At 38.9% G+C, this 23,683-nt stretch overlaps 2 protein-coding genes across 3 annotated transcripts in view; one reads left to right on the top strand and one right to left on the bottom strand.

Moving 5' to 3' along the window:
* LOC117990233 (uncharacterized) overlaps positions 1-4,991 on the top strand; it is a 23,698-nt gene extending 18,707 nt beyond the window's left edge. The window contains exons 48-58 of the mRNA XM_069505091.1: positions 44-174; positions 250-300; positions 380-1,138; positions 1,229-1,378; positions 1,465-1,586; positions 1,854-1,967; positions 2,042-2,100; positions 2,327-2,436; positions 3,092-3,227; positions 3,636-3,726; positions 4,081-4,991. Of these exons, the coding sequence (XP_069361192.1) occupies positions 44-174; positions 250-300; positions 380-1,138; positions 1,229-1,378; positions 1,465-1,586; positions 1,854-1,967; positions 2,042-2,100; positions 2,327-2,436; positions 3,092-3,227; positions 3,636-3,726; positions 4,081-4,353 (1,996 nt within the window). The 3' untranslated portion in view covers positions 4,354-4,991. The remainder of the gene's footprint in view (positions 1-43; positions 175-249; positions 301-379; positions 1,139-1,228; positions 1,379-1,464; positions 1,587-1,853; positions 1,968-2,041; positions 2,101-2,326; positions 2,437-3,091; positions 3,228-3,635; positions 3,727-4,080) is intronic.
* Positions 4,927-23,683, bottom strand: LOC117990722 (rifampicin phosphotransferase-like). Of its 2 annotated transcripts, XM_069504313.1 has the most exons (23): positions 22,374-22,392; positions 22,051-22,163; positions 21,094-21,348; positions 20,245-20,413; positions 19,438-19,548; positions 18,076-18,318; positions 17,179-17,306; positions 16,459-16,623; positions 15,716-15,897; positions 15,208-15,356; positions 14,789-14,925; positions 14,084-14,225; positions 13,288-13,435; positions 12,267-12,533; positions 11,707-11,988; positions 11,163-11,327; positions 10,715-10,931; positions 9,831-10,072; positions 9,014-9,162; positions 8,355-8,582; positions 7,548-7,737; positions 6,849-6,966; positions 4,927-6,074 (listed from the first exon to the last, which is right to left on the bottom strand). In XM_069504313.1, the coding sequence occupies exons 2-23, from the start codon at positions 22,160-22,162 to the stop codon at positions 5,917-5,919; spliced, it is 3,957 nt and encodes a 1,318-aa protein (XP_069360414.1). In that variant the 5' UTR covers position 22,163; positions 22,374-22,392; the 3' UTR covers positions 4,927-5,916. The 2 variants fall into 2 exon arrangements, with proteins under 2 accessions (XP_069360414.1, XP_034834100.1); XM_034978209.2 differs by having other exon boundaries at positions 22,051-23,683.

Below are 23,683 nucleotides of genomic sequence, written 5' to 3'. Positions count from 1 at the left end.
GTACCTGTATCGGTCGGCATTTTAATTTTTTTTTAATTTTCAGATTACGCACAAAGAACGCTGATCAGTTAGGTGTGCTGAGCGCTGATCCGGTAGTGGCAAGAAAAATACAAATTAAACTTCGGAATATAATGTATTCTTGTACGCCTGATAAATATTTGGCGCTTATGGATGGTAATAATCATTTGAAACTTTCATTATATTTGAATATAGGACATCTCTATCAATGTTTTCCATTTTACTTTACAGATGTTATCGAGGAGGCTACATTATACCTCGCTGTGCACTTCCTACAGCCAAGTATTTTTTCATAAGACATTTAATTTTTTTCACTCAAATATAATGTTTATAGGTACTAATTTAAATTTCTTGTTTTTAGGAGTAATTCAAGTTTGCAAATGCATGAAAAATGTATTCGTGCAATGTGAGCTTTGGTGTGATGAAATCTTGCGCCGTGTGGCTCGGCCGTGTTGCACGTGCTCGCGACACGTATCTGCGCAAGCTCTGGCCGATCTCGCGGGGCCAGCCCAACAAATAGTCGTTAGTCCTAGTTGTTCTCGAGCCTATGCCACAGGTATCGAGATAGCTCTAAAACCATGTCCATCTAGACCGGGGAAATTTTCAAGCCGAGAGAGGCAGCCATGTGCAGCAAAAAACCCAACCGAGGGCTGTAAAGGAAATACAACACCTTCGTACCTTTTATATTCTAGCGCATACCATCATCGCTATCCTTATACTGCCAGTTCAGAGAGACAACAATCTTCTTCAGATTCTGAAAAAGTACTATCACCGCTTTCTCCCAGCACTTTGTGCTCATCACCACTAATTGCGGATTCAGTGAAGCACGCTATTACTTCTTCCGAAAATTTACATACCATTGATAGACGTGAGCGGTCACCAATACCAGAAGAAAAAAAACAAGAAACCGATACATCAACGCCTACATCATTTTACACTCCTAGTACAAATTCTGACTCACTTCATACTGCCAAGGCATTTTGGCAAGCACAAACTACAATGATCGCTCAAGTGAATACTCAAATGATGAGATCAACAGAACAGCCAACGTCGAGCAGACCCATGAACTCCGCGGCATTGCCTAGAAGAATGTCTGCACTGAAGCGTGGATATATTGCCCGTAATTATAAAGCTTTCCTAATTGAATTTCTTTTTTCGAATTACCTATCTATTGCACTACAAACATGTTTAAATGGTTTGATGATGGCAGGAGCACCAATCGTGACAACCGACCAAATGGCAGACTGGCATGCAATGATGGTAAGTTTGATGTGGAATGTTCAAGCATGGCGTGCTTGGATACAGGAAAATATTAATCGAGCAGTGACATTTAAGTGTCAGAGTGGAAATAAATCACCAGGTAAAGTAAACGGGAAATAGGTACCCATCGATATATTACTGAATGAGGTGCCTACTTACCTAACTAGTGTAAAAATGTAATTTTAGAACGGGAATCTTGGACGACTTTGCAAAGAAGAGTGGCTACTGAAGCTCTTCAATGGAGGCAATACAATAACTTCAGCCACCAATTGACACTTCGCTTAGCTTTGAGATATAGAGATAAGAAAGTAAATACTACTCTAAAATTTTTATATCGGCAGATTATTATTTTCATTCATTTCATTTGCATTTTCGTCTTTGCTTGGATGAAACACCATTGAGAAGTTTTCAATAGCTTACCCCACCTTAGGTATTGGTGATTTTATGATGATGACTGTTCATCATTCAGTTCGTTTTGTTTTTATAGTACCTATTATACAATTTATAAATAAAATTATGTTTTATGAAACATCATAATATTGCTTGCCTCTTTGATTCTCTTTTATGTCTGTCAGATTGTTTCTCCGACGCGGGCTACAGTTAAAACGGAAATTTACTTAGAGTGCCAGAAAGAGATGTTGGAAATCATTGACATGTTCAATCGCTGGACACGATGGTTGACGGCAATCGTAAGTATTGTTAAAAATACGTATTCTTTTACAAGTAATATTAAAATCTTTATTTTATTTTTTCATCTGTTCAGATCAAGGAAACTGATTCTATAACACAACGAACAGATTGTCAAATGCCGACATATGAATTGTAAGTAAAGTACAATAATTGTTTTTTCGATAGCGAGCAGGAACAAAGAAACCACAAAATATATTATAGCTTTAAGCCCAGCTTTCTCTTTTTATAATCCTTATAAAATTTTCAAATCAAGAGAAGAAGAAATGTCAAAAGCAACAAAAATATCAGGACTACTAAATGAATGCTTGGTAGCTAAAATCACCTGAGATAAAATTAACAGTACCTTTTGTATACATAGGCGATGGGAGTATTTCAAAAAGAAAGTGGAAGAGTATTTAGACGATTGGAACAAGTATGACACTCACTTGAGGCTGTGCTGGGAAGAGAAGTACAAATCACTTATATCAGGTAAATTAAAGATGTCTATAATAATTAATTAATTTTAAATTATTTTTATTTTTAGTCTGAAATTAGTCAATTTGACCAAAATCATACAAACAAATAGAAGTCAGCGACTGACTAGTTTCACATTTTTTTTTTTGCATCGATTGCGTTCCTTTCCCTTTGGTGGTCGCCTTAAACATACATATTATGTGCATACATGCAGTTATTTATAAATGTTTTATCTGGCTCTGGTCTTCTTTTCTTAGATCTTAACAGTAATCACGAAGAAGTCGAGCATTTTTACGGGCATAGGTATTAATTAGCTGTTGTAACTTGTAGCCTAGTGGTTAGGACGTCCGTTTTCTAATCGGAGGTCGGGCTTTCGATCCTGGGCACGCACCTCTAACTTTTCGGGAGTTATGTGCGTTTTAAGTAATTAAATATCACTTGCTTTAACGGTGAAGGAAAACGTGAGGAAACCTGCATGCCTGAGAGTTCTCCATAATGTTCTCAAAGGTGTGTGAAGTCTACCAATCCGCACATGGCCAGCATAGACTATGGACCGCGGTAGACTATGGCCAAAACCCTTCTCACTCTAAGAGGAAACCCGTGCTCTGTAGTGAGCCGGCGAAGGGTTGATCATGATGATGATGAAGCTTTTAATTTTCGTAAACTGTAGATTGGATACCAGCGGCGTCATGGGGCCAGCCCGGGCCGGTGTGGGTAGTGAGCGCCTGCGGCGCTGTGCCCGGCGGTGCCGTGGCCGCCGGCATTTACGAGGGCGAAGTCACTTGGGTCGCCAGAACAACGCACAGGTGAACCATCATCCATGCTACCCATAGCGCGATGCTGTCGATTTTCTGTTATATGGGGTTGATTGAGATCTGGATTAACACAAGGGATAAGCAAATGGTACAGGCGGATGCTGCGTGGTTACCTATATCCTGGAGATCGTTTGTGCAATATCAGTGTTGCAGAGAATGGGAAATTCCACAGATTTACTCAAATGTTGCATAGGGAAAAGCTCGATCACCTGGATCTCAAATATGATATGCTCCAACTTATCCATGCAAGAAAATACAAAAGCCAAACGAAGGCCCACGAAGAAGAATATATTGGCTTAAGATCGTTCGCCAGTGGTTCAACATGAGCTCAAGGTTCTAGTTTAGAATAACTTGGGTCCAGTAACTCGGTAGTCTCATTTATTATTACTTGTTGTGCAGGTGCAACGTTCTACCTGCAGCTCTACTTCCGTCTAAGCATTGCTGCATAGTGTACAGCGATGGCGCAGTGCATCACTACACAAAATATCAGGTAAACGATCGCCACTTGAATTAAATGTTTAATATTATAACCCTATCTAAATGGTAACGGGCACTGTTTGACAGTTCCTGCTGACTTCACCCACATTAATAATGTTGGTGAAGGTGCATTTATTCATGCATTCATGGTGCATGAGTGGCAAGATGTGACGTTCTGTTGTTCACAAGTTCGTCTCTGGTCTCGTTTCGCAATCACATAGTGGCGAGATTATGTGCGAATTGCGACAAGTCGATAACATCAACTGCAAGTGGCGAGACGGGCGTGTTGACGTTTATGTAAATACGCGGTTACAATGAATTGGGTATGTGTCGTGACTATCAAAATCGATCACTTTTCGATTATCAGGTGATGTGCAATGCAGAAGTGGCATGGGTGGCATGCCGCGCGGCTGCGCTGGCCGGCGCGGACTCTGTAGGCAGTGTGGGCAGTGTAGGCAAGATGGGCGCGCGAGCTGTCCGGATCGCCCACGGCGTGCACGTTGGTCGTGTGCACTACCGCGGCTCGCATCTCGTGGGCGCCGTCCACGCACCCACGTACCGCTGCCACGTCGTCATATTCGGCCGACCGTTCGCCTTCAACTGCTACGAACTACTCGTCCTTTCGCAGGACGAGAGGTAGTCGAATTAAGGCTTGTACAAAATTATAGTGCATTGGAATTTGAAATTTTTTGCGCTCAACGCGTATGTTGATTGATACCTATTGGGTCGAAATTCATATTGCTGATTGTGATTTGAAGGTTATACTTATAACACAGAAACAACTTGAAAGATACATATAACGTAGACACGTACTAAAATCATTGTTTTGTATTTACCAAAGTGTATAGTCAAAGTACTTACCTGGATAGGTACTTCGACTTTGGTAGGTAATTCTTGAATCTAGTATTTGATTGGCTGAGTTCCATTTCAATATGATGTCCTCCTACTTTGAGGTAAATATAAAGAATGAAACGAATTAATCGAAGGAAACGATACTAACTTTTGGCATAATTACCTACATTCAAAATGGCAATGAAAAACCATTGGTAAGTGTAATTCGATTATAATTTGGGTTTTGAACGTTTTATCTTGTTTTGAGTATTTCTTGTTTTTGGAAAGGAAACAAATTGTTTATTTGTATTTGTATTTTTAATTTATCATAAAATTTAAGTAAATTACAAAATTCTCTCTTAGAATACTTACCCATTTATTAAATTAATTTATAAATACTTTTATGTGCCTTCTTTCGTAAGAACACCTAGGAAACAACGCACATCTGCAAAGTGGAGTCGAGCCGAGGCGCAGAATCTTTTTGATAAGAACTCAGATTGAGCTTTATTTACGTTGCCAAAGAAGTTAACTCCACTCCACTCCACTTCTGTAGGTGTGCGTTGCATCTTACTTAACAAACTTCTCCTGAATGTACCCGACATCTTGAACATAAAATAGAGTATTTTATCCTTTTTTGAAAAGTGTCATAATTTGATCTTATCGTGATCACATCATAGATCGTGATAATAAACTAGGTACCAAAAAATTCACAAAATTTTTATTCAATAGATAAGTGCAATAAAAATGCATTTAAATTTTGCCTTTCAAATTTCGCCGCCAAAACGCTACCCTTCATCTTTTTAGGTTCATGAGCTGTCATGACGGCACACGGATTGGTAAGCAACAAAAAAAATTAAATCGTAAAATGGATATCAATTCATTATGAAGGCAAAAGTTTGTGTGTATGTTTGTTGCTCATTCACGTAAAAACTGCCAGACGGATTTGGCTGAAATTGTACCCTAGATTAACAATGGGCTACTTTTTATCCCGGAAAATCGATGTCCTACACATCAGCTAGTCTAAATATTATATAAAAGGAAAAGGTGACTGACTGATCTATCAACGCACAGCTCAAACTACTGGACGGATCGGGCTGTAATTTGACATGCAGATAGCTATTATGGCGTAGGCATCCGCTAAGAAAGGATTTTTGAAAATTCAACCCCTAAGGGGGGTGAAATAGGAGTTTGAAATTTGTGTAGTCCACGCGGACGAAGTCGCGGGCATAAGCTAGTATAAATAAAATCGACTTGTCCGCTGCGACTGGAGATTGTATGCGTGCGGAGTGGAGCGTTCAATCGCGGCATTGAACTTCCGAAAACAACTAAATCGTCAATCGCTGATGCTAAAAGCATCGTGTCTGCTATGTTCTTAATTAGCATCGGTTTGGTCTTGAGGGGTAACCTGAACAGTCTCGACGACACCCTCCCTGCCGGAGAGACGCACCATGTCCCCCGTCGTGAACACGGTGGTGGCGTGCGTGGCGCCCACGACGCACGGCAGTCCATACTCGCGGGCTATCACTGCTCCTGGGGGAATAACGCCAGTCAGAGCGAGCAGCTTGAGCAGTAGATCGTTTAACAAAGTAAACGGGTCGCTCGAGCAGTCATTGTCATCTGCTTGAGCAGTCATTATCATCTGCTCAAGCAGTCGTCACTCATCAACTTTATGGTCGACTATACAAGCACGCAAAACTTAATGAGGAGGTTTCCAGGCAACGTTCGAGTAAATTTTCATAGATGGCGCTGAATACTACCACCACTAAAGATGAAACATAATAGCTATATCTATATGATCTATGCTTTAAATTTTTAAATTTAAATCGGATGCGAAATTCATTAATTACTTTTCTTATAGTTCACAGATTTTGTGGGGAAGAAACGTAAGGAAAATTGCAGTGCACGCTAGCTCTTAGTCTTCATCTATGTCATTGATTGACACGACCTAAATATTAAAGCATAGATCGTATAGATATAGGTATCATTTTTCATCTTTAATGGTGGTGGTATTTAGCGCCATCTATGGAAATTTTCTCGAACGTTGCCTGGAAACCTCCTCATTGTGGCTAATTCCGTTGTACACAATCTCTAAACTAAACTAAAATGATACGTCTAAATCTATTGCTATCCCTTTCATAATGTTGCTCGCAGAAAAGGATAGCAGTAGATTTAAACCTGTTAATTTAGTTTAGGTTTAGAAATTGTGTACAAGAGAATTGGCCCCATTGACATCAATTTGGTTGTTAAAAATTATAGATTGAATCGGGAAAAGATAATAAAGTGCGGTTGGCTCTAAATACTTACCATGTGAGATCAGGCCTCCTAGTTCCGTCACGATGCCTGATAACAACGGAAAGTAAGGCGACCAACCAATGTCCGTTGAATTTGTTATGAGCACATCTCCCTGTTGTAATAGGCTTATCTGTAAAGAAAAAAAGATTTGTCAGATACACATGGTTACTGTATTGAAAAATAAATGAATCTGGATATCAATTTTAGTTAGAGGAACTAAAATCATCTAAGAAATTAAAAGAAACTGTTTTTGAATAATTTTTGAATATCTTTTAAAATGAGCGGGAAAGTGCTCTTTTCCGCTCGAAGTTTTGGTCAGAATCGAAAACGGGATAGTGACGTCACACGACCGAGCAGCGTTGTATTTCATGCTCTTATTTTACGTAATTTATCATCGACATAGGAGGTAATAATAATTATTCTTATTACATCCTACGAAGTAGTACACAAAATTTCTTTGAAATTTATCCCTAGCGCGCCATTTTAATTTTTTGTGTCAAACTTTATGTCACAAGTACGATTTTAGTTCTTATTTCAAAGGTTAAGTGAGGGTTAAGTGAAAGGAAGATACTTTTGACATGACAGTTGATCTGTAGAATTAAAATGGCGCGTGAGAAGTCTTTTTGTACGGACTATAAAGGGAAAGTGCAATAAGCAGCGGGTTTTGTGGTTTCAATAAGATTAGGAGGTGACCATAGAGGTGAAAATTACCTCGGAAAGATCCTTAACCACGCAAGCTCTTGCGATGACCTCTCCACCACACACAGATGTCGCTTGGAGTCTCACTCCTCCAGCTGTAACTCGGGGTTTCTCTATCGCAAGAGGTTGTGGCCAACCCTTTATAATTTCTGCGAATTTTTGCTTACACCATCCCGGATAATACTGTTGACGTTGGATAGCTCTGCAATTAATGAAATATGTATAAAAAACAATTGCCAAAACTAGCCTATCAAAGTTACAGCTCTCGTTGGATTATTAAGTTTTTTATTTAATTTATTAGATACATAATAGTACATTACAGTTCAAGCTTGAAATAAAGCGATTACTGATCGAGTATTATTGGAAGGCCAAGGCGAAGTCGAGGACTTCTCAAGCGATTTTGAAACTAAACGAGATTGGTAATCGCTATTTCGGCCGAGACTTGTACAGTACTTTTCTTCAATTTGTGAGGAAGCAATAAAAAACTAATTGAAGAAACAAAGTTGTAACTGTAGAATAACCGCCCATTTTCAAATATAGAAAATCATTTGGAAAGGGAATACTAACTCCAAAGGGGTCTGTATTGATTTCACTCCTTTTAAATTTGACACCAACTCCATAAAGGATTTGGAGTCTTTAATACCCTAAAGATTTTGTTTCACGACGTTTGATCACTTTAATAAGTAAAAAATATTTTTTATGATAAATAAAATTACCGCCCTTTCAGCTGATAGGAACCCCCTTACCGACTGACCTTGTAAAAGCTAACTATGAGGTGCAGCGACAACTGAGAAAATGTTAATTAGATCAAATTCTTACTTTTTCAACATCGCTGGATCCCTCGTAGTAATGTAATCCCTTAGTTCGCTGACTCTGAAGTAGAACACCAGATCTGGATGTGGCAAGTGCCAGCTCCGTGTGAGAAGTCGGCCAAGGCTCAGCGCTGCGACGCGCAACTTGTGCACCGCGAGGATCAAGTGCGCTTTAGTGGCCTCACGGTGACGCACCGCGCGATGGCACAGCGGGAGAATCCATCGGAGGACTTTCCTAAAATTACATTTACCATTCCTTGGTGAATATCAATTAAAGCTTGGGATTTAACATGCACTTTCAAGAATTATGAACAGCTACCATACTTAGCAATCAATAATCAACACCGATCCTTTAATTAAAATAAGTAAATAATTAGTCGCCATCACTGATGCCGCAAAATGAACCGATAATAAACTTTAAGTCCACTCAGACCCTATCAAAATTGAAGAAATTATATGTACCTACTTAGCAAACTTTTGATGCCACCTCAGTAAACAGGTTACAAATGATTCTCTAAAAATTACTTGGATTTTGGTCTGCAGAATGCCAAAGAACTACGGCAAAATAACGAGCTTAGCCAATTTCCAATTTTTTACCCAAATTGACTAATGAGAAAAGCTAATAACAAGCAAATGATTCTCCACAAAATTGTAATAATAACTTACCTTGTGCTTGATTTTTTGGGAGTTTTTAGAGAAGCAATGATTTCATCGCTAGTTTTGGCTTGGTGCTCTTCCTTTGATGGCTTAATGTGCATCAGCACTTTCATCAATTCTTCCGGCACCAACACCCACGGCTTTGTTGCGAGATCAAACTAAAATATGCAGAAAATATTAGGGAATTGAGCCCTGGCCTCCCTTTATGAGACAACAGTACGTATCACCACCAGGGAGCTTGTCATTATCAACAAACATAGTTTAGTGAAGAGAACAAGCAAAAATGATTTGTTTGCAAATAGATTATTTCTATCGATAGATTCTGTTTTACTTAAATAACTTGAAAAGATAAGGAGAATGGATAAAAAGAAAAGTTATGTCTGGCTGACTCATCAACGATCAGACCCTAGGAATTAGAAGGCTAAAATTTTGCACAGAGGTTGCCTTTATAATGTAGACAAGGAAAAAAGGCCCAATTTTTTGAAATCTGCACGGTATAGGAAAATGAAGAGAATTTATAATATTTTCGCCGAGCGAAGTAATGAACTCTCGGTAATATAATTTAAAGAAATATATCTTTTTCATTACTCATCATTTTTCATTACTGGATTCGCAGCTCGCTTCAGCAATGCACGGGTCTGCAATTACTTTTATACAGGGCCTAATATTATTATAATTAGAATCTTTGAAAAGAGCAACCGCGCAGTTTCTTGCTGGTCCTTCTCGGGAGGAAAAGCATGCCGCACCACTGGTAGATGCATTTGACATTTAAAAGTTCTTGTAAAAGTTTGTTTGAATAAAAATCTTTCTATTTCTATTCACTCACTTCCATGATAGCTCTATGTCCGTGCTGCTCCAAGAACGTACAAACATCTTTGTACACATTTGGCAAATTCTTTCTTAGCCAGTCCATGGCTGTGTTTGGATCTTGACTACGGAACTCCTCCAGTTTGCCGGAATCTTCCAACTTGCTCACAAGTCTGGCCAACGCGTGCGGAACCTCCGCGGACAATACGTCTCCCGAACTTAATAACATGCCGATCTCGTAACAGAGCTCAGGTGAGAACTCTACGAATTATGTCCAGGTGAATTCATGCATCAATTTACAGATATTACAAGGAAAGACCAAACACATAAAGTGTTTAGTCTTTCCTTCGTTACCGAGTTGTTCGCGCAACGTTCATCCGATTCAGTTGAAACTATGTACCAAGGTAGTTTCGTTTTGTCCTGCCGTTTTCTGACGTAGTGCCAGCACTGTCTTTAAAATAATCTTCCAACAAAAGTGGATCATAAAACAAATTCTTTGACACTACGGTAGGTTCATTTTGGTGTAGTCAACACTGCGAGTGCGTTACCTAGCGCCGAACGCGCATCAAGGCGTTCATTACGCCAAACAGGTTAGACGCTTAGACATCATCTTAACTCATTACTAGCTCATTAGTTAGCGCAGATTTCCTCTCAGAATACAAGGGGTTAGGCTGGCCAAAACAGATTGGCATCCTTTACACACCATCACAGAATATATAATAGTACACCATTGAGAAGATTGTGTAGAACTCTCAGGCATGCAGGTTTCCTCACGATGTTTACTTTTATCGCATGTGATATTTAATTGCTTAAAACCCAAATAACTCAGAAAATTTACAGGCCTGGGATTGAACCATGGATTTACCAAAGTCTAAACCATAGGCTGTCACCACTTGAACATACCTGATCTATTTTCTAACAGCACGTTCATAGCTATGAACTGAGTAAAGGTGCTCGCCGAGGTGGTTAAGCCATGGTTTCTGGTGTACCGCGTCATATCCTTCTCCGCTGTAGCTATTCTATCAAACAGTTCCAGTGAGCTTCCTGTATCGGGATTCAGGTCCATCTTATTTACACGCTTGATTGTATCGTTCATCACCCATTTTGTAATGATCACGCTCTGTGGATTATAAGATGGTGATATATTCATTCGGTTGAACATTTAATTAATTTGATTTCATTATGATACTAGTTAGCCCTTGACGCGATCTCATCTGATGGTAAGTTATAGTGGAGTAAGTTATAGTAAGGATAGTGCTAGTGGTGATAATTAATTACGTAAACTGAAAACTAAAGCTACGAGGGTTCCAAACGGGCTCAGGTTTGAGATGGGGTTGTATTTCATACATACCTTTACCATATCTGAAATAGCAAATAACTTGTCAGTACACTGAGGCTGTCTCCTGTGTAATGCTGTGTGCAGTATATCGTCGTCGGCGACCTTGTGCCCGTGGATGGACATCTCCAACATGCGGATGTTTATGTCGATTTCTTTAGGGACCCGTTGATACACCGTCTGTAGACATAGATGAATATTTAATGTTTAAAGTTTCTAGAGAACGCACAGTCAGTTTTTGGTGCAGCTAATCTTTTAAATATATAAAACGAAAAGGAAAAGGACTGACTGACTGATCTATCAACGCACAGCTCAAACTACTGGACGCATCAGGCTGAAATTTGGCATGCAGATAGCTATCATGACGTAGACATCCGCTAAGAAAGGATTTTTGAAACTCAACCCCTTAGGGTGTAAAATGGGGGTTCAAAATTTGTGTAGTCCTCGCGGTCAAAATCGCGGGCATAAGCTAGTAAATTGATAATAATTATCAAAGTCTATGGTCCTCCGCGATTGCTATTTCGTCCTGTCGCGTACTATACATATAATATTAACTTACGTTGTATAGAGCAAGAGCACATCTATTGTGGGTGATCATAATCTTCTTGTCATAACCGCCGGCGGTCGCCACCATCAATGTCGCGATACCTTTATCCAGAGGGCGATACACCATATCGTGAGTCAGCGGAGTGACGGGCTTAGGGAACACCTCCCCTGTGTTAGCGAAGGTGACGAGTTCGTCGTCCGACATGATTGGGGAGTCCAATTCATGCAACAACTCCTCTTCCGTCCATCGCTCGAGGGACGTGATTGGTCGTGCTTGGAGGAGAAATATACAATCCTGCAAAAATTCAAATGTTTTATACTAATAAATGATATTGAAGTGTCTGTCTGTAATTTCAAAATAACTACCTCATATTAAGCTTGATCATACGGCATACCTTACACAAGTTAATGGTACAGTAACTTAAGAGGAAAAAGAATATTAATTACGTTCAACATAGCTAAAACACTATTCTTTAAAAACACAAAGTCTATGGCTTTTTTTATGCTTGCTTAAAAACCAAATTTGCAAGAGTGAATTTAAAAACTATATTACACAAAAATTAGTATTCTTACGTCTTTTATAGCCCACTCAATATCTCTTCCTGCACCCCAAAGTTTCTCTTGCGATACAGCGATTCGAGCAAGTTTCAAAATCTCTGATTCCGATAAACATGCTTTAGTTCGTTCAAATTCGGGAACACTTTCTGAGCTAACACCACAGCTGCTCGTGGTCACTCGATGTGTTTTGGAACCTAGCTCGATCTTGGCAATTGACAGTGTGTCTTCTGATCCACGCTTTACAATGATAGTGTCTGGTTCCACCGATCCAGATACCACACTCTGTAAATTCAAATCCCATTCATCAACATCTTCACACAACGGACAACACTTTATTTAACAAACAGAATGTCTAGAACTGTTTAGTGCAGATCAACGCGGATAATTCTGTTTTTAGAGGCCAGATAACTTCCAAATTGATAAAAGTCTCTGTGTAGGAGACTTTTCAGGTAAGAATTTGGAGCTATTTAGTGAAAAATCATATACGTTTATCAAGGATTTTGATTGCGCCAGGTACTGAATTGAAATTAGTAATATGTCAGGTTACCGCCTGGGTTGGGATATCGTGTAGAATGGAAATAAAAGGGTATTTTTGGGTAAAACTTTTTAAATCCGTGTCTGTGTAAATCTGTCATTAAGAAATTCTGTCCTGAAATGTGTAAGTAAGATGATCGACACACTAAAACAAGACCTCAAGATTCCTGTCACTATACGGCACAACAAAATCAACTGTTGTATTTGTTGATCGTGAACTGTATCGCTCGAACTTCCTTTGGGTAATATTTCTGAAAATACTTCTAAAAAAATTTAAGTGGTGCTTTACGCTGACGTATCAATCAGCTGTTTTTTATTTGTATATATAAAATTTCATCGACTTTTCTGACCTCTTCTAAGGCATAGTTGGTTGATCTTAGTAGGGTCTCCGTGGAAACGGGTGTCCTGTATATATGACTCCGTCTCCAGCCACATGCGGCGTGATCAATGTTTGCACCACCAACGCTGCCACACAAACAGGTCTGATTGAGTCTCTACTGACCTCTCCCAAGCCATAGTTGCCAGTGATGAGGATCCTGGTAGGGTCCCCGTGGAGTGGGTGTCGGGTGAACATGACTCCAGCCACCCGCGGCATGACCAGCGCCTGCACCACCACTCCCCCACCACACATACACGGCTGACCATTCTGCCTGAATAATACAACAAATAATCTTAAAAGACATTTGAAATATTGCCCTTGGACGCTTGGAATATATGGTTACGCTATTCTTTTTTAAACCTAATTATTGTTCAAAATACAAGCATTTATAGGCCGTTTATACTCTGTAGACCTTTGTTTAAATTTTTCAGCAATTTATTTTTATGTGCACTTTAATCAAATAAACCGAACCAGTGGTAAATTAAACTAGTTGACGATTGAAAAGCACTTGTAAAAGTTTACTTGAATAAAAATATATTCAATTCTATTCTATTCTGTTCTAAACAACTTGGATTTGTGAACAGGTATCACTAAATCGTCTGTAGATTACGAAACGAGGCCAACGAGTTTACTTGTGTGAATTTACACTTCGTCCGTCTTTCTGTCCAACCATCCGTCCATCAGTTTGTCGGAGCCCTAAGAACTTGTGAATTGTTGAACATCATCATCATTATCAACCCATTACCGGCTCACTTAATGAACAATGACCCAAAGCTGAAAATTTACTAAAAACTTTATTTGAGGGGGGGCGCGCTCATTGAAGCAATTGGGGTAATATTTAGGTACACGCGGTAATAGGTCAAGGTGAACCTCTAGTAATAAACAAATATTACACATAAACATAATATTTAAATCCTACCTGCGGTAATAAGCGCTCGTAAAGGCAAACATAGACGCCCAACACTTCTGCACGGCGCGTGTGACGTCATCGTCACTAACACACCCCAATATTGTATCGTTTTGCCCGGCCGCCGACAGTGCCTCGCAGTCTTCTCCGACCGCTGTTATAAACGAAAGTCACAAAGGTCACAAGTGACCACTGGTAAGTAATCTCCGCAAGTTTCTTGCAGAAGTCTGATTTTTGCACTGTGTAAACATTCTCAACAAATCAATTTCTACATGTTTTGTATACTAAACACTTTCATATGTTGACATTGACAGCGAGTTCTGCAAGAATACTTGCCATTGGATATTTGGTCAACCAAAGCTTAAATAATAAGTACCTATACGTATGTATGTACGCGACAGGATGAGATGGCAATCGGAGAGGTAACGTGCTGCACACCCATACAGCCCCTACGCTAACCCAGTGCGAGCGAGCGCGGGTGACATGCGGGTGTGCCGGGCGACCCCCCGCATTATACCCCGATTGCCATCTCGACCTGTCGCGGACTATACCTATCTAATATAGAATAAATCCGCTGGCAAACGCTTGTTGTTATAAAACATTATACGGCCAAATAATGTCAAATAACATTTTGAAAGGATGTTACTCTTAAGACTATCCCCATCCATCCTTTTCCTTAAAGAAGAATAATAGCGTTTAGTATTGCATTCACATTACCTGAAGATCTTACTGCAAATCGCAATTGAGAGCCATATTTTTTATCCGTCGCTTTTTTCCGTAGCTCATTTAAGTGTTCTAATATTTTATCTTTAACGTCTTCAACAATTTCGGTTGTTACAAATAAGTTAACTACTCTGAAAGTTAAAATATAATTAAAATTATTAACATTTTCAGAGTTCCCAGAGGCCAGGGGCCCTATTACTAAGCCTCCGTTGTCCGTTCGTCCGTCTATCTGTCTGTCGTGAACCGTAATAAGTAGAGTCAACAAAAATAGTAAGAATTTCAAAATGGCCGCCATGAAAATTAAAATTAAAGTGTTATTTCTTGTACGATGGTACGGAACCCTTCGTGTGCAAGTCCGACTTGCACTTGTCTGATTTATTGCCTGAATAATATGTAATATAGAAAACACTCACTTTTCACACTTTTCTTTGAATATACTCTCATTATAATTTTCATTGGCCCTCTCAATTTTGGAAATAGCGTATACCAGTTCAAGATTCTTTTCCAGTTGTTGGTTTAAAGCTTTACTCGTCACGCAAAAGCCGGGTGGAACGCTGTAACCCTGAAATGAAGATTTTTTTTTGATTTTTTAACTATTTATAGGCATGTTCCATGCTTCCCTTGCTTAGATTTGTATACGAAGAAATCGATCAACAAATTACTGGATATGAACCCAAGCCTGACTATACTCACAACACTCTCCCTAGTTGGCATCACGGGTACAGTACGCGGCCGAAAGCAATGTGCGTCGACCTTTAGAAGGAGATAGCGAATTTGAAGAGCATTGGCTCTGTCGTTGAGACCGACAAAACGTCATATAGGTATGAGTGACAGAGACAACGCTCTACAAACGGTTACGTGACCAAGTGAGCCCAGCCTGGGCAGACAGGAAAAGAAAAGATAGCGCTACATTATATCTACCTCTTTGTCTTGCACTGAAGCCAGAAGAGCAAGCGAAGCTCCTTTGCCGCCTACGTATTCGGTACAAGTAGCGGCAATAGCGTCAAATGGCAGGCAATAGCCTACATCCCCTGCTTCTTTCCCCTCAAGCCATTTCAATGCAGGCAGTGGAGTGATATAAGTTGGTGTTGCAGATTTGGTTTCTACAAAGAAAAGCAGGTTATGTGAAAATTTCTAGCAATTATGCTAGTTTGAATATTTTTGTTTGTTATTTTAGTTCGGTCACCACAGGATCACAATTATGTTGCATTCGAGCTTGTAGTTTTGGTAATAGGTAGACCAGAATCTCTTGAAAAATACGGAAATGTAATTCCAAAGTTAGCAACACTGTACTCTGTGAATATCCTATGTACAAGTACTCTGTGGGGAATATTGTGGTGAATTATTAATACTCACCACAGAGTAGGTACTATGTACATAGGATATTCACAGAGTACAGTGTTGCTAACTTGGGAATTTCATTTCATGAGATTCTGGTATACCTATAGTTATGTTACTTTAATTTGCCAAACACATTTGGCTTAAAATTTTTACAGATCTATTGGTAGTCGATTTTAAAAGTATGTGGTGCTTTTTCAATAAATTCAAAAGTAGCCTTAATAAACACCTAACAGTAAAGTATACTAACTACCTATTGACTTTCTGAACTAATTCGATAGTTTACAAAGTTAGTTTCAAATTAGTTTTCCGACTTACAGACCCACCTAATGTATCATATCCCAACTCGAGAATCCCAGTTCCATGTTCTCCGTTGATTTCTACAGCAAAACTCCGATAAAGTAGTTCTTGTTTATGTGGAACGCCACTCAACGTACGCCCGCCTTCCTTGTTGATCCGAAGTATCACTTTGAAAGAACGGCTGTTTGCTGCTGTAAAGTTATAATTAGATCGCAGCTTTATGATCACGTAGGTATAGCCCGCGACAGGTCAAGGTGGTGATCGGGGTATAAGACGGAAGGACGCCTCGCAGGCTGAGATATATAGAGCGCACTTTGACTTTTGCTCAGACTTAAGATTGAGTTAACCTCGTAGTACCACAAAGAAATCGTCAAAACTTCATTGAATAATATTTTTGTTTCCTGGGCCCTACTAAGACAATAAAAATCACCACAAAACGTTCCTAATTACGTTGTACGCAATCCCTAAACTAAACTAAATTGACTGATCTTAAAGTAATGCTATCCCTTTCCACAGGGAACATTGTGAAAAGAATAGCACTATACAGTCCGCTCAATATAGTTTAGTTTGGAGATAATACGCGATCGATAAGCAAACATATCGTGATACGAGTACCAATCTCAATATCGGTTATCGGTTGTTGACAGAAAAATTAAGTAATATTGATTGAATCTTACTATAGGCTCTAGAGTCTAAAAGCTAAACAAAATTAATACGTTTACTTCATGAAAAAAATCAACACTCACTGCTTACGTTTATGGTGTAAGTGTTTGGTATTTCAGTGCCACGCTCACAAAAATCAGACAAAGCCAAGTCAGTTGAGGTTATGTTTTTCACCATGAAATTGGGAAACCTCACGTTTCCTGAAATGCATCTGTAAGAAATAAGTACTATGCTGTAAAATAACTACATTATCAGAAGAAAAAATTATATTCAATCCTGTTCATCGAAACGAGCTAATAGGGAAGTAAGAAACGGCAAGCCATTGGTCGCAGATAACGGACATAGGACATGTAACGTTGCGATCAAAATGTCAGTCTTGTATGTCTCTTGTGCGGTGCAGACGTTCTTGTCTTTTCTCCTTATTTTTATTCTAGTTTTTGATTAAATGTTGACCTGTTGGGCGATTGTCTAAAACTTGCATCAATCATTATTACAATCTCAATTGTTCTGATTGGCTGAATTTGTGCGATTCTTGTTGCAACAATGTATTGTAGCCAATAATGAGCGAGCGTCAACCAATCAGAGATGATTGCGATCGTGACATTGTAGCTGTCATTCTACGGCAATCGCGCTCCTGGCTTGCTCATTGTATTCTGTTTACTTCTTTTTTACGTAATAATGTCGGTAACTTGATGAAGTTATAGGTGAAGTTGGCAGGAGGCTCAAAACGTGCCTGTTAGCATTTAAATCACTACCATGGCATTTACATATCAATACGCATTTATAATATGGAAAGTGTGTTAGTTGGTTTATTGGTTTGTCCGTCAATCACGTCGCAACGGATCGACTTGATTTTTTGCATGGGTATAGTTGAAGAATTCTTTTTATTCCGAAAAATTAAAGATTTCCCACGAGATTTTTAAAACCTGAATCCACGCGGACAAAATCGCGGGCTAGTAGGGTAATAAAATGCTACATACTGAGTGAAGTTGTTATAATACGACAAGCCACGGATTTGCACCGCGGTACCATCGCTCGCTATCGCTGTGACAGTGACCGATCGCCGCAGATCCTTGCTGCCGAGAGACCAGCTCCGTTCCTTGGCTCCCCGTAAGCGAAGGTACTCGCTTCTGTCTATAGCACCGTCTGCGTCAAACGACTGGAAGCGCCCTTGAATTGCTCCCCATTGCATCCAGCTACCGGCGCCTTCGTCGCATTTGTCTCTAGGAATCAACAATAATTTTTAACTACCCTACTTTTCTTCTTTCGTGGCATTTTGAGTGCACAACGCACTTTGCCTGTGTCAAGTAGCTTGAAGGAGGTAACCTACTTTTACTAATTAAGTATATGTAATTGTTTATTTTTACGTTAGGTGATACACCTATTTTCTAGTCACTAACAATGTACTAACCCTTTGTTGGTATCTATTTAAAAAGCTAAGTACAGTACGCGGCCGAAAGTAATGTACATAATGTAGAATGACATTTCGGCTTTGTAGAGCGTTGTCTCTATCACTCATACCTATATGACGTTTTGTCGATCTCAACGACAGAGACAGTGCTCTACAAATGTGCTATATCCTTCTAAAGGTTGATGTTCTTACTTATATTACTTTCGCCCGCGCACCGTACTACTAATATTATAAATCCAAAATCTGTGCGTCTGTCTGCTAGCTATTCACGCCCCATCTGTTTTACCGATTTTGACAAAATTTGGTACAGAGTTAGCTTACATTCCGGGGACGGATATAACTAATGTTTATACCGGAAAATCGAAGAGTTTCCACGGGATTTTTATAAAACCTAATACCACGCTGACGAACATCTAGATCTTTTTAAATAAGGTATTTCACACCAAACGGGAAAAATATCTAAAAACTATAAGAAAAGATAGTATTAGCAATAAGCAATCGTGCATCGTGCAAATATAATGAATTCTATAATTCATTTTAAAGATTTCACTTTTTTAATCTGTTCTACAAATATCCAAAACGCATGATACCGTAGCCGCCATGTTGATTCCGACTGTGACGTCACATGGATTGAAATTGTAATGTATTTCACTAAGAAAACACCGTTGCTTACCAATCCGAGTGACGTCATGACATCTCATGAACCTAAAAAGATGGCGGGTAGTGTTTTCGTGTCGAAATTTGACATGCAAAATTGATATGCATTTTTATTGCACTTATTGATCGAATAAAATATTTGTAAATTTTTTGGTAGTTTATTATCACTTTAGGGTCAAATTAAGACACTTTTCAAAAAAGGGTAAAATACCCTATTAATATACAGTGGCACCCGTGTCTTATTTTAAAATTTCAAAGAACAAGAAATATTTACAGTAAATGCGGCCATCTGCCTTCTCGCCAAGGCTCCAAAGCCAAAGTCTCTGCCGCGAGCTGCGTACTCCAGTCCTCTGGGTAGCGCAAGACACTTGTTACCGAGGTCCATCTAAAAGACATGGCAAGTAGGTTTATGTGGAGAAATGAGCTGATGGCCTCGTATTAAACCGCAGTTTCTTTTGAAGGGGCAAGGGAAAGGAGTCTCTTCCATATAACAAGTAAGTGAAGCCTTAGTTATAAGTACTGTGGATAAGTACTTCTTTCGGCGGTGTTCCCATCAGATTACAACACGGGGTTATTCAAGGGCTGATCAACAAATGCCTGAAAGGCCGGCAACGCATTGGCGGTTCCTCTGGTATTGCAAATGTTCATGGGCGGCAGTAGGTAATCACATAACATCAGATGACCCGCCTGCTCGCTATTGTTCTTCAAAAATAACTTACCTATACAAGGGATGTTTAGTAAACTTAGCGGCGATAGCTTACTGGTCAAGACGAACCTTTAATTAATTTTCAAAGTTACGTGCGTTTTAAGCAATTTGAATATCACTTGCTTTAACGGTGAAGGAAAACATCGTGAGGAAACCTGCACGCCTGAGAGTTCTCCATAATGTTCTCAAAGGTGTGTGAAGTCTCACGATGATGAAGATCATGGTGATGATGATGATGATGATGATGATGATGATCATCATCATCCTCTTTCATACGTCATGAGACGAAGCCTTAGACTTTCAGGGGGCATTAATTGGTGTGCTTAGATTGTTTATGATGATTGAAAATGGTTACCTACGGTTAAGTAAACTTACATTAGATTTAACTTAACGTGTTGCGTAACGTTATCACCAATTCGCGTTAGAGGTCCGTTGTAGATAACCCTCAAGCTTGTCTGCGACTCTAATATTTGTATCTTCAATCCACCAGCACTCCATCCATCTTCCATTTGAACCCATTCAGAGATGGCTGTCTCTGGATGCTCTGTAAGTACACAAGTTTTTCTTATTACACCACATGTTAATAAATTAAGAACGAATGATAGAATTTGAGCAACGAAACTTTACACTTCACACTAAAAACACTTTAGCGTTAAAGTAAAATATACTTTAATGACCTCATTTTAAAAATCAAGTTTGTCTATACATCTACAGCCAGCACTCCAAGCGGAAACGTTGCAAAATTAAATGCGAAAGTATTGAATTTTTGACTTTAAATCGAGAAGCTTCAGGTTCATTTTACATTGGCGTTATTATGTTTCGACTCTCGAATTCTATCAACGTTGGTAAGATACATTAAGTGTGTCTATACTCTATAGTCGACGCATTTTTAACTGAGTCGTCGAGTTATCTGTCTCTTTCGCTCGCCCTTACCTACGACTTGTAAGTGCGAGCGAAACAGACAGATAACTCGACGACTCAGTTTAAAATGCGTCGACTATATAGTGGTCAGTTATTAAAGGCAAAACGCTTAACTGAGTAGATTCCTGCAGTACTGCCTACTGGAGCGGTGCGGGAGGGTGACAGTTGACACAAGTTGACGAATCGCACTTGCGTAATATTTCTATGCTCTCGCGTCACGTCATCACACCCCTCCCGCCTCGCTCCACTACCGCAGGAACCTAATCAATTTAAAGCATTATGCCTATAGTCTGGTAAACTTACGCGGTAATTTATATTTGGTGCCATCTTGCAATTGGAGGTATACAACAACTTCGGCGATGTTCTTCTGCCGGCACAACTTGCGTATTGTCAACAAGACCGAAGACCCACCCGGAGCCGAGGCTCGTAGTGTGATATCATCCCAACCCAGCTTCTGGTCCCTGTGGGGAGCTTCGCTTATTTGACGTGAAGGTAATTTCGACTTCCACCACTTGACAGCAAACTGAGCCAAGATTAACTTAAGTTGATAGTTCCATGCTGTAATAAAAAACACCATTAGGCGATTCAAGAAAATAAATAAGTAAATAATTAGGTAAAATAGGTAGGCATTATCTAATTACTTGGTGATGCCCGCGACTTCATCCGCGTGGATTTAGGTTTTCAAAAATCCCGTGGGAACTCTTTGATTTTCCGGGATAAAAAGTAGCCTATGTCCTTCCCCGGAATGCAAGCTGTACCAAATTTCGTCAAAATCGGACCGTGAAAGGCTAGCAGACAGACATACTTTCGCATTTATAATATTAGTATGGGTTATCAACTTTCTTTCAATTATTTATAGGTGTGTACAGTAGCCGACAGAAAATATTGTGCTTCGACCTTTAGAAAGCGAGTTCGGCTTTGTAGAGCGTCGTCTCTGTCACTCATACCTATGTGACGTTTTGTCGTTCTCAAAGACAGAGACAACGCTCTACGAAACCGCTGTCTCTTTTCAAAGGTTGATGTATAATATTTTCTGCCGGCAACTGTAAGTAGGTATAATATGTTTTGGCGAAAACCGATTTTAGCACAAACTCTCCGAATACTCAAACGCTTCTTAAAATTTAAGGGCATCTTATACACAGACGTGGGTCTCACATTTCGCTCACACATTAAGTGCCCTCAAAATTAAGTACGTAGCTCTTGAGTATTTAAACATTCAAACTAAGTAACAAATGAGTTTCTAAAAGAAAGTAGACTCACCCGGTTCTCGATAATGCCCTTTCCTTTTTGTCGGCTTTCTTATAAATATCAAGTAAAACAGCACTGCGGCTGTAAGCAGGCCGGCTTGGATGAGTACGTCAAACAGATCCATGCTATATTTGTAGATTGATAAAATGAAATGTTTGTGATTCGTTTATAAGTTACATTAGCGTTAGGAAGGACAAACTAATAGAAACCGATCATATCATTATACACCTTATTTGTACAAGCATAAGACAGAAATTAACAGTAAAAGAACACGAAACAGATTGAACGGATACAAAAGGCGGCAATTTATTAGCGATATATTAATGCAATCTTACAATTAAAAAATATAAGAAAAAATTACTGCAGGTTATTTCAATCACAAATTGATTCACACAACTGCACACCAGAGCGCGTTCTTTATAATGATTTAGTATGTTACGATTATATCAAGGACATCAGACAACTATAATATCGAGTCAGTAATCAGTACCTAGTACTTAGTAGCGTATCGCCGTGATTAAGCCGAAATTACACAATAACGATAATAAACACATTTTTATAGTTATCTTTTGTTGTATATTTTTTGGAACTTTTACTTAATTTTTTGCGACTTTGCTCTTTAATATGTACGAGACGAGACAGGTAATTTTATTTTTTATAATTTACTTTTTATTTTATTTTTATTGTCCTGTTTAAACTCTGTATCAATTCAACCTAATACAATACGTAAATTTCTTTTGTTCCGAGATAATGATACCGATTATCTTATATAAATATGAAAGGAGAAGCTGACTGACTGACTGACCGACTGACCTACCAACGCTCAGCTCAAACTACTGGCTGACATTTGGCATGCAAGTTGCCATCAAAATCGTATCAATAATGATAATAAATCAACAAATTATTAATAGTAACTTGTTTCCAAGGGTCTTATCAAATATAAGGGCGGTTGAACCAGTTAAGATAAATTTTTACTAAAAATACTTATTATGAAGATTTTAACAGTTCATCAGTAGGTATAGTGGTTTGTCACCATCAAATATGATATGTAATTTTTTGAACACTATGTAGATTAGATACCTATCGTCTCTTAGGTGCTAACACTAGGGTAAAGTTCCTGATACGTTTATTATTTATCGATATTATCGAAATAAAATAAAGTTATTAAAAAGATAAACATTTTTATTTAACATTGAGCACAACCCTATGCGTACCCTCTGGAATGCGTATTATTAGTTTATCAAATACATATTAAAAAATATCAATACTACACCATTTTAAAATTAAACAGTCTTCAATAAACACATTAGTTATTATTATAAGTATTGATTACCCATTATACATTCGTAGGAAGAATGAGACACGAGATTTGAATAACTGAAATAAAAAGTATTATTGTAGTAAAGCAAGAATGCGTGAACCTGCAGGTCTACGGTCTATTGCGTATAACGCGTAAAATTTAACTCCTCACGCGCCATTTTAACTTTTTATGTCAAATTACATGCCAAAAGTACGAGTTTAGTCCTTATTTTAAAGGTACATGACAGTTGACCCATAGAGTTAAAATGGCGCGTGAAAAGGTTTTTATATGGACTATATATTATATACTAATCAGTGACAGATGGCAGAAATACTCTATTATTAT

This window comes from Maniola hyperantus, chromosome 2 (assembly GCF_902806685.2).
Source record: "Maniola hyperantus chromosome 2, iAphHyp1.2, whole genome shotgun sequence".
Taxonomy (NCBI): domain Eukaryota; kingdom Metazoa; phylum Arthropoda; class Insecta; order Lepidoptera; family Nymphalidae; genus Maniola; species Maniola hyperantus.
The sequence above is the reverse complement of the archived record's forward strand: the minus strand, read 5'-3'. Positions and strand labels throughout refer to the sequence as shown.

Bases quoted from the DNA above. Each gene is read 5' to 3' on its own strand.
- LOC117990722 (XM_034978209.2), bottom strand. From the start codon at position 22,162: ATGGATCTGTTTGACGTACTCATCCAAGCCGGCCTGCTTACAGCCGCA. The intron at 13,436-14,083 runs GTAGGATTTAAA...TGTATTATTCAG, and splicing joins ACGAGCGCTTATTACCGCAG to GCAGAATGGTCAGCCGTGTA. The intron at 6,075-6,848 runs GTAAGTATTTAG...TTATTCCCCCAG, and splicing joins AGGAGGCCTGATCTCACATG to GAGCAGTGATAGCCCGCGAG.